Here is an 11,803-nt window from a genome sequence, read left to right on the forward strand (position 1 = left end):
TATTTACAATGCTATTTTTATATATTTTAATTAAATTATTAAGAACTATATTTTATTTATTAATCGCGAAAATTTAAAATTGAAAAACTTTATACGTTAAATTTTGATATATTGTTAGAAAACAGTCAGTGACTCGTCTCTTAGAGCATCTCCAATGCTAAAAATTATAGACAATCATTTTTAGTTGGCTATATTTGGCCAACCAAGAAAACCTTTAGGTATAATTTTATATAATCACAATGTAGATAATTTCATTGGAGTGTATATCAACCTCTTAACTAAAATTTTATTAAGGGGTGATAACCAACCATTATAGCCAATTATCATAGCCAACCATTTTGCATTTTATCATCGGAGATATTCTTATGCTAGTTTGGATCATATCATCACAGTAATTTATGTATTCACTGTATTTTATTTTATAACTTTATTTAATCAATATTTTTTGTTGGGGCACTTTTTCTGATTTTGAACCGGACAAATTTCAGGCACGGTTCTTCTTGCTTAACAATCCGTAGTATTTTCGAGATGTAGCGATTATTTATTTTCTGACGGTAGTTATTAATAAGTTAAAAGTTGAGAAAACCAATTCGAACACGAGTCAACCCAGCGGTCATCGCACTAATACACGGACACGCACAATAATAGAACATACAATCATATACGAACTGGACAGGAGTTGAAACTACAGCTGTCTGAACGTCAAATAATAATTTAAGATAACTCAAAAATGGACATAGTTGCCGAAGACGTAGAAGTGTTCGAGTGGTCGGAGATTAAGCTACCGGAGCTAAGAGCTGAGCCGGAGCTAGAGAGAGAAACCGGCGAGCGCCGCCGTGGTAGAGACATACTTATTGCTGTAGATCATGGTCCTAACAGTAAACACGCTTTTGATTGGGCTATTGTTCATCTCTGTCGTCTCGCTGACACTATTCATCTCGTTCATGCTGTTTCTAGTAAGTCCTGCATCGATAAAATAATATTTTTTTTGGGTCTGGTCTTGATGTATTTTTAATCTCGATAAATTAATAAAAATCTCCGGTCCCGATATCATTACTGTATAGATGTTTTAATGTACAATTTTATGATGATATAGTCTTATTTATCTATGATGATTGAATACACAAACAGTAGATATTTTGTCAGTAGTTGTGTGTATTAATGTATTCGTTGTATTTGTGATTTATTTGTGATTAAGGTTTGAAGAACGAGATTGTGTATGTGGCAACACAAACACTTATGGAGAAGCTTGCGGTCGAGGCTTTGGAGGTTGCTATGGTTAGTTTATCTCTTCTTTCGAATTTCGATATAGTATTTTTTAGTTGATGCATGTGATTGTGAACTGTATATGCAACTATCCTATTGTCTTGTTGTATTAGTTTATTTTTGTCATGCCATTATAAAACCATATGCTTAGTTCATGACAATAAACAATAAAAACATAGTCTGTTCTCTGTTTTCTGGGCCTAAAGCACATAGAAAAACAATTCATGTGTCTGTCTATGTGTACATGGTATGTGATTGTGAAATTTATTCAAACTGTACCCAGTACTAATGTTCTTTAGTAATATATTATTTGGTCCTGCCACTTAATAATTAGTTAACTACTCCATCAATCTGCGACTAAAAACAATCAAAACTTAGTTTGTTTTTTGTTTCTAGGCCTGACGGCTAGCTCCAAAGATTCGTGTAGGAGTTTAATTCTAACAATACTCAGGCGGCTAACTCTGAAGCACTTTCGTTATATTTCGTAATATGTAATAATGGATTAGTGATATAAGTCTTACATAAAGGAGGTTTGCCATTTGTCACCGAGACGCCGACTATATAAATCCCTCACCTAGAGTTGTCAATTAACCTCAACATATTGTAGTGACTGACAAACTTTTTGGCTTTATTTATGACCATTTTTCTAAATCCTGCGGCCTGCCCATGGTAAATTATAAGCCATTTAATAGATTGTACGTTGATTACATGCTAGTTACTTATTATTTAGATAATTTTACAACTCAAAAGCCAAAGCTTTTATTTTTTTTAATATAATTTATGTAATAATGTGATTTGTGCATAATTCCTTTCATTTGTATCTGTTCTACTATAACTTAAAATAGGTTACACATTATGCCCAGTTTCCTTGTGTGTCGAGGTTTACTCGGATAGAACACTTAAACACAAAAAGTATTGATTACCTGGGTACTTTCACCCAGGTCGGTGCTTATCAGAGCACGTAAAGTCAGCAATGTTAATTTTAAAGGGTGTCACATTCTCTAGTTGGAGGCTTACTTTTCTGATTGTTTCCCATCACCTCTTGATGAGCCATTTTTTTATGCATCTATATCTTTACTGTTTGTTTTTGCATCTATAACTTTTAATAGCTTCATTCTTAACATTGTCAACAAATTAAGATGTTTGCGATAACTTGTGCTGTTTGTTGGTTATCTACTTTCAGCCTTCCAAGTGAGTAGAGAGCCTAGGAGGTCCCTACTTTGTTTCCAATTTGGTTCTAGACACACACATACACACCAAATTATCAGAAAGTAGATGTATATATATTAGCTGTACATGAGAAGTTGCTGAACAAACTATATGTTAATGCAGAGGTCATTCCAGATGTGAGTGAAGTTTATTATTTGTATCTTGTAGATTAATGGATGTGGTAGATAACTAGTTGCTAGTTGGCCTAAACATTTGAGATGGTAGAAATTGCTTAGGACCTAGGAGAGGATTATGGCTTAGAATTTGTATGTGCATATCAATTCTTCTACTGCATCTATTTTGTGACTTTTGAGTATGTGTGCATATTATCTCTTCTACTGCATCAATTTTTTTCTTGTTAGACTACTACATCTAATCCCGGATCATTGTAATACCCTTGTGATTGAATAAGTAGGAGATTTAATTTGGTAATGCATTACCTTTAGGGTATAAAGTGAGAAGGTTTAAGTATTACTCCTTGCTCAGAAGTCAGGACATTAGTTTTCTGAAGGATTTGTGAAGTACACAATATTATGTTTCAACACCTCATGTGCACTTTCAACATGAACTTGTAGACAAATTGAAAATTTATCATAATACACCAAATAAATGCAACTACCTGGCTGAACCACTAATATGAAGGGAAAACATATTGCAAGAGACATCACTATAATATGAAAAAAGGTGGCATAATGTGCATTTAGATGTAGGGCTATTCAGCACCTAGGAGTAGAAACGAGTACCTCAACTTATCTGGGTTGTGTTTATATATAGAAAAATAAGTCACAATAATATCATTTAATAAAGGCACACTAAATCTTCAACTTGAAGACTATTTTTATTATGACTTATCAGTATCTTTTTACCCATCTAAAATAACATTTTTTTTTTGTAAATCTGGTCTTTTAGTATACAATGTAAATTTTTGCTATTTTTTATGGGCATATAATAGAGGAAGATTAAATGAAATGCAAAGTTATATCTAAATATCTACTTTAATCTGTTCCAAGGTGCATCTTGGAACTTGTACAGTCACTATAGTTCACTTAATTTAATGCCAAGTGCGGTTCAGAGTGTTTTGAAATTAGATATTTGCCGGCTTCAGTGAAATGGTTATAACAACCAAATACTGTTTACTCTATGAACTTTATAAAATTGTAAGTTACGTTTATAGAGTTTTTTTACTAGTGGAAAGAGCTAGAACTAAGTCATTATTGTTTGTGTATGGTCAGAATAGATTGATTAAATAAAAAATCTTATTTGAAATTATATTGTAGTAACAAATAATAAGTGAGAATTTAAATTATTCTAGTTGGTTGAGAATTGTCCTGTTACTATGATCTAAAGCTTACTAATTTTTCAGGGGTGGAACCAAGTTTCATATCTGTTGGGTGCTTCATAAGAAAATAATGTTAAGTGTAATTAAATTTTTAAAATTTTAGGGAAATTTTTTAGAGTAAGTTCAAAGCTGGTCCAACTGTCTAGAAAATTTTTGTAGGGTAGGACATCTCAATATTAAATTATGACTATAAATTATTAAAACTGAGACGAAAAATCAAGTTTGTCTAAATTCTGTACATGAATCAATACTTAAAAAATATAAAGTTTATTACCGGTTAAAGTGTTAATCAAGTTTGACATATTGATAAAATATAAAATAATTAGTAGTAAAATTCCGTTGGTCTACAGACCCCATTTGGATTTAGGTGGATCAGACTATGCAATGTTTTTAAAATTGTAATGTATATCTTTAGAGTAAGCTGAAAGTTGCTTCTGCCACTGTGTGTGTGGTACTTAGAGGAAGCAAACTAATGGCTTGCAAGTAATCATCTTTCTTAACATAATGTATCAAGTTAAGAGTGCCTTCTAAACAGACACGGATATTGTTTATATATTAGAAACATTTTTCTTCAAGTAATTTCATCTTTATCAGGTGGAAACAAAGGCCCGCATTGTGGAGGGAGATGCAGGTAAAGCAATTTGCAAGGAAGCAGAGAGGTTGAAGCCTGCAGCGGTAGTTCTAGGAACCAGAGGCAGAAGCTTATTACGAAGGCAATACTTCTCTTTTATTGTCTTGTCCCTAATCATACGAACTCATGTGTATGTTTCTGTGTCTTATATCTTTGGTGATTCTCAGTGTTGTGCAGGGAAGTGTGAGTGAGCACTGTTTTCACCATTGTAAATCTGCCCCAGTTATTATTGTTCCTGGAAAAGGTATAATATCTGTTTATTGTAGCATATTGCAACCATTATATATGTATAAGTTGTGGATTTTTGAATAATTTTGTTTGGATGGGATAACAGAAGCTGGTGAAGAATCTGTGATTTAATTAAATTGTGAGCAATATGGAATGTCATCTTGAAGAATTGACAAGTCTTCGTCTCTTCAACATTGTGGGTGGCTGTGTTGGGTCTTGTGATGATGACAGGTTTGCTTCAAGACAATGGACATCTGTTTTTTAGGAAAAAAAACCAATATTGATTAGTTGATGGAGATTTTATGTATGTATTACTTGTTGCTTATGAAATTTTATTGCATATTCTGTGTGTAACTAGCTTTATAAGAAAGACTTTAAAACTTCTAATTTAGTTGTGTTGCTATCCTTGTTGTTCAGTTTATTAATATAATTCATGTATTCAAATTATATGTGCAAGTTACCGCAGCTTTTTGAGAACTTGCTTCCTTGAAAATCAAAATATTATTGCTATTGTTTACAGTTATAATAATGTTCTACATTATAAATTACATAGCGTTGTCTTCATTATACAATATCTGATATAATTAGTAGGTGATTTCAAGTATGCCATTGTTTAGGTTTCTAGACAGATTATCCAATTCCAAAGAGAAAAACCCCTAGATAGACAATTTTTAATAGAAAGAGAGGGAGAGGTTTTGGTGGTAGATTGCACTTAAGATTTGTGAATACCTTTTCTGTAAATTTATGTTAGAAAGCAACATTGATTAAAACACAATGGGACTTTCAATTTATAGATCTGTTAAACATTTTGACAACTACTTTCTCATATACTATTAAATCAGCAGTACTGACCTAACTATAAATATACATACCGATCAGATCGAACTTCCTTACTTTACTTCTATTACCTGGCTGATCCTTATAGGCCCCTTCTTATAATACACCAAGCCTCATTAGGTTCTAGAGATGCAGGGAGATTTCACTTTAACAAGCCTTCATCTTTCCAGTTACAGTTTAATCGTGGTGGTAAAGGTGGTCTAGTGAGAATCTTTCCTAGTGTTCTTACACCTTAAACACTTGAGGTAGATACGGAGATACCTTATCCCTTAAGCACCGTGATTATAAATATTGACCTCTCAAAAAGAAAGGCAAGCATGAATGCTGATTGTAATATCATGCAGAAAGCGACAGAATATGTGAGAATACTGACTAAGAAATTGAAAATTGAATTTGACTACTTGTTGTCTGTCATGTAATTGCAGAATAAAATAACTTTAAGCCGTGTCCAGAAATTTAAGAATATTCTTTAAGATCGAACAGGTGACCATGTCTTAGCTTATCCAGGCTCTATGGCCATAAATATTATATTATCTTAATAGTAGCTATGCAGGTTGATAACCTAGAAAATCTCTCTGTAGTTTTGCTGTAAACATGGAAGAGCGTTATATGAAAAGTTGAGAGAGAAATCTCAGGGAATTGGAAAATTTTCACACCAGGTAAAGTGGGCCTCAGAAAAGGCAAAATATCAAATCTCACTAGCTAACGAGGCAAAGAGAATCAAGGAGGTCTTAATTGCGGGTTGTGGGTGAAGCCTGTCCTACACCATTTGTGCTAGTTATAACTTGAAAATGTAGAGGAAATGTGACAAGAAAAGATACCTTATTGGGCCCCAGATTCCTTGGTGCATTCCAGTACTCAGAAGGGCTTTTCTTTGGATTAAAACTTGAAAAGGAAGGTTAGGTGCACATAAGTATTACATTGATCATGTAGAAGTTACCTAGCATATGTAAACTACTGCTACTGGTAGGTTTAAAGAAAAGAGGACTTGTGTATGCAAAATGAGAGTTCCCTGTAAATCAAATATAATGTAAACATGCTTCTTAAAAGTTTTCCTGGAGAAAAATGATTAGGCTTACTATTTATATTGATTTAGGGAATCTCTAAGATATTTATAAATTTTCGTTCCTTCCGGAAGGTTCACATTCAAATAGGACTAAATGTAGATAAGGATCTTCATCTTCCTCTATTTATTGTGTTCTTTTTCTTTAATAGGGTAAGTGGTAAGGAATAAGATTATTGTAGGTGATTTTCAGATTTCTTGCTGTTCATTAATGAAGTGTAAGACCTGAGCGATGAGATTAGATTGTGATTAGATAATATTCAGATGTCTGGTCGTTCATTGATGAGGCTAAAGACTGAATGGTGTGACCTATTAGAAGTGAAATGATGAGATTTGATGGTTGATGAAGTTGAAGCCTGAATGGTGGGTCATGAATGTTGTCGAAACTAATTCAATTGTTGAAGAAGGGTAGATTGTCATGTCCACCCTCAGTTTCAATAATAACGCATCCACTATATTCCTGCTCCCATTCGTCCAATTATTAGTGTCTCAATCAGCATTTTTTTTCTGTTATTCAATTGGAACCACACCCGTTAGTTTTTTAGCTCTTATTTACAGTTCAACACCTTGCTCAGACTTGCTCTCAGGTTTCATTCCTCAATCTTATTGTCTGGCTCTTGTTGGTAACAATTCGTTACCTTGCTCAGACTTGCTCTCAGGCTTCTTTCCACAATCGATACCAGTAACAACTTGTGCTACTTGACAGTGGCCTGAAGTTTTGTGTTTCTTATCTATTACCACTAAATGTCGTCTATGAATCAATGTATTCCTAAAAAGTGACACAATTGCTTTCTCAGTGACTTGCAAATTTTCAAATTTCCGTATAAATTTTTTATTATTTCTGTGGCTACTACCCTTGCACCCATAGGTATCCGATTTCTAGCTATTTTGTGAAGTTGACTATATTTTAGGATTGCGAAATAATACATACCACATTACATGGAAAAAATGTTGTATTCAATAGATTATCTTTACAGTTTGAGTATACAAAGATATATGCTTTTACTTGAAGCAGCAAAATTGAATTTCAATCGAAGAGCTTCGGATTAAATCATGATTTCGATTTGTATACATAGTTCTGTTTCACATCTCCATCCGTAGATTGTTGCCGTCAATGGAACCTGCAATCAGCCAGATATTTTTTACATTAGCTCATAGAAAACTAGCATATCTATCTACTTCCAGATGCTGACTACCTAAATATATGATTAAAACCCCGACTATTATCAGTCATTTATCGACTCAACCACTTCTAATCCAGTGGTCACTACTAGCAGACCATATGGACCATCTGATGAATTATTCAATGTTGGGAACCCATTAGTATGTAATGCATTGTTACTAATGATGATTAAACATATCCATTATTGATGACTATTACATGACATGTGTATGGGGTTCTTTGTGGTCTCTACTTTGCACAGTAGCTTTTGTTTATTTCATTTTTACCTTATAGGACTCGCAAAAAACCAAGTAAACCAGATTGAGATTGAAGTGGAGTTTGCCAATACCTGTGAATAGTTGAGATGGATAATTTGTTGATCTTCCTTGTTGAAATTCTGCATTGTACAGATTTTGCAGCTCCAGGTCCCAAGTATCGGAGTGTTGTAATTGCTGAAATATATGTACTCATCTTTATTAGACATCTAGACAGCAATTTTTCTTATAAAGAGAGCTGAGCTGGGAAAATTACGTTGAAACAGGAAGGATTGAAAAATGTTTCTGTTATGGATACAGGCGCGCTAGTTGTTCTCTTAAGTGCAATATTAGCAGCGTTTGTGTCCAGATCAAGTCCAGAACATGTAGCGACTTGTTGTAGTTGATTGCACTGAAGATATGGTGGAGTAACTACTTCTGGCAATAGCCCCATGGTGGGGAAATTAGATGTACAAGCAGGAAACATCTGTTAATTTTAGAGAAAAACAGAGTTAATATAGAAAAGTTTGCATGAGCTTTTATCTGATGTTACTATATTTCGTCCTTACCTTTTCAGTGAAGAGATTATCAACGTTGACGTCAAGTCTCGGATTGACAGTAGATAATTTCATCGATAGAAACTAGCAAAACAAAAAGTTACTGGATTAGGCAAGGGTTTGTGAAACACCAATGATACTTTATGTAGTTTAGCAAGTACTTGGTAGTAACTAATTTTGTCATTATACATAAATCTACCTCTACTTGTTTTTGCAGAGATTGCACATAATTGATTATTTCATCCAGCATTCCTGCTTTTCCTGTAATCTTATTGCAACCTGGTACTAAATCTTGCAGATATTTCATCCTCTCACTGATTTTTTCCCGCCTGACCTGCATAATCCACAAACAAAGTCTTTTAACACCTTGAAGGTTACAGAAATCTACAACTCCCATCCCCCCCCCCAACAAAAAAAAAAGAGAACTGATTATTCAGACTTACTCTTTCAGCTAAGCTGTGGCTGTCTGTTGCTTGACCACGACGTGCACGGACATGAATGTAGTCAGGCTTCTTAACCTCAGAATTCTTGGAATTCTCGTTTGTAGTATCGTTAGATGTTCCTTTGTTATTACAACTGCTATGTTTTTTGCTACTTTTGTTGCTGTTCTGGTCTGTTATCTTCGAATCTGTCTCTTCAGTACATCCTTTGCTCTTCTTTTCATTCATGCTCCGTTCTTCAGCTATCTGAAACTGCCCCTGTGAAGTACATTTATCTCAGTGTACAGTCCTAGACTTGTTTACAGAATTCAAAATTTTCAAAATCAATATTTGTCTATACTTGGGGACATTAGTGTGTCTGTGTATGGGAAAAAAACTGCCAATTCACAAACCTTTTGGTCATCATTATCATCAGCCTTCCGCTTCTTGAAACTCTCTGTTCCCATTGTAGAGCTCCTTTGTCCCAGCAAACTTGGCGCTCTCCCTTTATTAAAGCTACCCGCGGCCTCTGGTATTGCAGCAGCTGCAACTACCGGTGGGCAACTAGTAGTCCTTGAAATTGCATAATTCAACTCAACTCCACTGACATTTCCATATCCACAAGCTCCTAATCCCAAATGATCATCTCCACTCATCTTTCCATAAAGCGGCCACTCAGTTTCCATTCCTGGATCAGGCTTCACCGCTCTGTTCCCAAACCTGCTAAGAACCGGGTCACCATTCATCAATGACTGAAACTGTGCAGCTTCAGCTTCAGGTATAGAATGCATAGCATGCTGATCATTTCCACTGATAAAACTTTGATTTTGTTGTTGTTGCCGGTTCATTCGGGCTTGTTGGCGTTGAAGCTTACTGAAGTCAGTTCCATTAGCGGACGAGTTAAGCCATTGAAGCATCTCTGGTAAGGCATTCATGACTCTTTTTTCTTTGTAATGAAATGCTAAGCTAGTTTTCAGTGTTGTGTAAGGAAGATCAGGCAACTCTGCTTGCTGGTCTTGGCTACTTTACTTCCTCAACAAAAAACAACAATGCAATTGGTATATCTGTTTGTGTGTATATGAATCTTTATATTCTGTGTTAAAGGAGAGAAGTTGTGGTAGGGAGAACTTAGACAGAGAGAGAGTTAAATAGACAACAGTGGGAGAAGGAGTGGCACTGGGGACAGGGGAAGTAAGCCATGGAATGGAATGTAACTGTAAGGTGAGGGCTGTGAGGCAATGGGTAAAGGGGCCCACACTGACATGACTGCCACGTGGGAGTGTCTGAGTGAGAAGGAGATTTTGGAGGCTTGAAAGGCCAAGGGTCTTATTTCTAGTATCATAGTATTATTCAAAACATAATTACAATATTGTTAGAGTTAATCATTAGAATTAATCATTAATAACACTGTTAGTATCATAGTATCTTAGGATTATATATAGACTAATCTTCTGAATATAGTAATATGATGCTGTGGACTTATCAAGATTTCTAAAAGGAGTATAGTTTCTAAATGGTAAATTTATGATAGCACCTAAAGTTTGGCATAGAGGCATAATAATTCATTATTATTAAATAAATAATTCATCTAAAATTTTAAGTTGAAGGCTTTAACAAAGTATTATATGAACAATAAATAAATTTGAATAATTGAGTTAGGAGCTTTATAAAGTTCTGATTATGTGAATGCCTAGAGGTATTCTTAAGCAAGTTCATAGTGATTAGCAGAAGAAAAGAAAACTTCAAAGTGAAGTTGATATTTATTTCCAAGCTCTGTTCTGATCATGTCACAGCGTATCGGCCATGAGCAGGTTTGGGTCCTGGATAAATGTAGATAGCCACCCAAATGAATTTCTTGATCTGATGCATTCCATCGCTTTCTATAACAACCAAAATAATAACCTACATTCCAAGCACTTATAAAAATGGAATTGGCCATAGAGAGTTCCATGTACAATGCACCCAACTTATAGTATTCATTTCTATTATATTAGGTGGCTGCCCATATAGTATCATCCCAATTATACATACTCATGTAATGTAAAATTCATTATTTCACTCTAGGACAACATATACGTGTACATGTGAGGTTCGCTAATTTGTCTAGGTGGGTTAAGTTCTATATGTCCATTATTTTACGGAAATCGATAATTAAAATATTACAAAATATATTATTTTACAAATTATTTTTTTACAAATATCACAATTAGTGAAAATTTTACAAGTCTCGTGTATTTTACAAGTCCACAGCGTGTGCCTTATATTCAAAGAAAGATATAGTTATTTGTTTTAGCCGTAGAGGAATAAGGTATAGTCCATAAAAGAATCACGTTGTTTGATCTTGGGGTTTGTGAAGAGAGTTGATGGGAGATGAATAATGAGAGTAGTGTGCTAGGTTCAGAAAACGAGACAGTTCGTGGAGGTGCAGTCCAAAGATCAATGGAGATCCTATGCTACAAAATACATAAATGCATGCAGATATAAGTAGCATCAACTTAGGAGTTGATATATGGTGAAGTCCCCTTATCCCTCCATTTGTATACTAGTAATATCTAATCTCTGATATATCATGTCACAATTATGGAGAAGAGATGGGTTTTGTAAGAAGAGGAGCCAATGAAATGTTGCAGCAGATCCGAGGTACTTCTTGTATTACTACCAAATCTTTGTTTTCATCTCCCCCATCATTGGACCCCTTCATTACTCCCCCCAACCCCAAGTGGCAACTGCCATTTTTAAGATGGAGAAAAGTATGAATTCGCAGTACGCGTATCGAATTATAGACATCTTCTAACATTAGTAACACATTTATCGATCGTTCTCAAAATATTTTATGCT

At 34.5% G+C, this 11,803-nt stretch overlaps 2 protein-coding genes across 2 annotated transcripts; one reads left to right on the forward strand and one right to left on the reverse strand.

Annotated features, from left to right (window-relative positions):
• Nucleotides 1–613: 613 nt before the first annotated feature.
• LOC141667356 (universal stress protein PHOS32) lies at nucleotides 614–5,120 on the forward strand. Its single transcript, XM_074473799.1, has 5 exons — nucleotides 614–956; nucleotides 1,199–1,278; nucleotides 4,409–4,527; nucleotides 4,613–4,689; nucleotides 4,780–5,120. The coding sequence occupies exons 1-5, from the start codon at nucleotides 731–733 to the stop codon at nucleotides 4,803–4,805; spliced, it is 528 nt and encodes a 175-aa protein (XP_074329900.1). The 5' UTR covers nucleotides 614–730; the 3' UTR covers nucleotides 4,806–5,120.
• Nucleotides 5,121–7,508: 2,388 nt separating this feature from the next.
• Nucleotides 7,509–10,149, reverse strand: LOC141668488 (transcription factor bHLH63-like). Its single transcript, XM_074475380.1, has 7 exons — nucleotides 9,379–10,149; nucleotides 8,990–9,244; nucleotides 8,746–8,880; nucleotides 8,559–8,630; nucleotides 8,267–8,476; nucleotides 8,085–8,187; nucleotides 7,509–7,694 (listed from the first exon to the last, which is right to left on the reverse strand). Exons 1-7 carry the CDS (start codon nucleotides 9,898–9,900, stop codon nucleotides 7,657–7,659), a joined length of 1,335 nt encoding a protein of 444 aa, XP_074331481.1. The 5' UTR covers nucleotides 9,901–10,149; the 3' UTR covers nucleotides 7,509–7,656.
• Nucleotides 10,150–11,803: the final 1,654 nt, after the last annotated feature.

The sequence above is a fragment of the Apium graveolens genome, chromosome 6, assembly GCF_009905375.1.
Source record: "Apium graveolens cultivar Ventura chromosome 6, ASM990537v1, whole genome shotgun sequence".
Taxonomy (NCBI): domain Eukaryota; kingdom Viridiplantae; phylum Streptophyta; class Magnoliopsida; order Apiales; family Apiaceae; genus Apium; species Apium graveolens.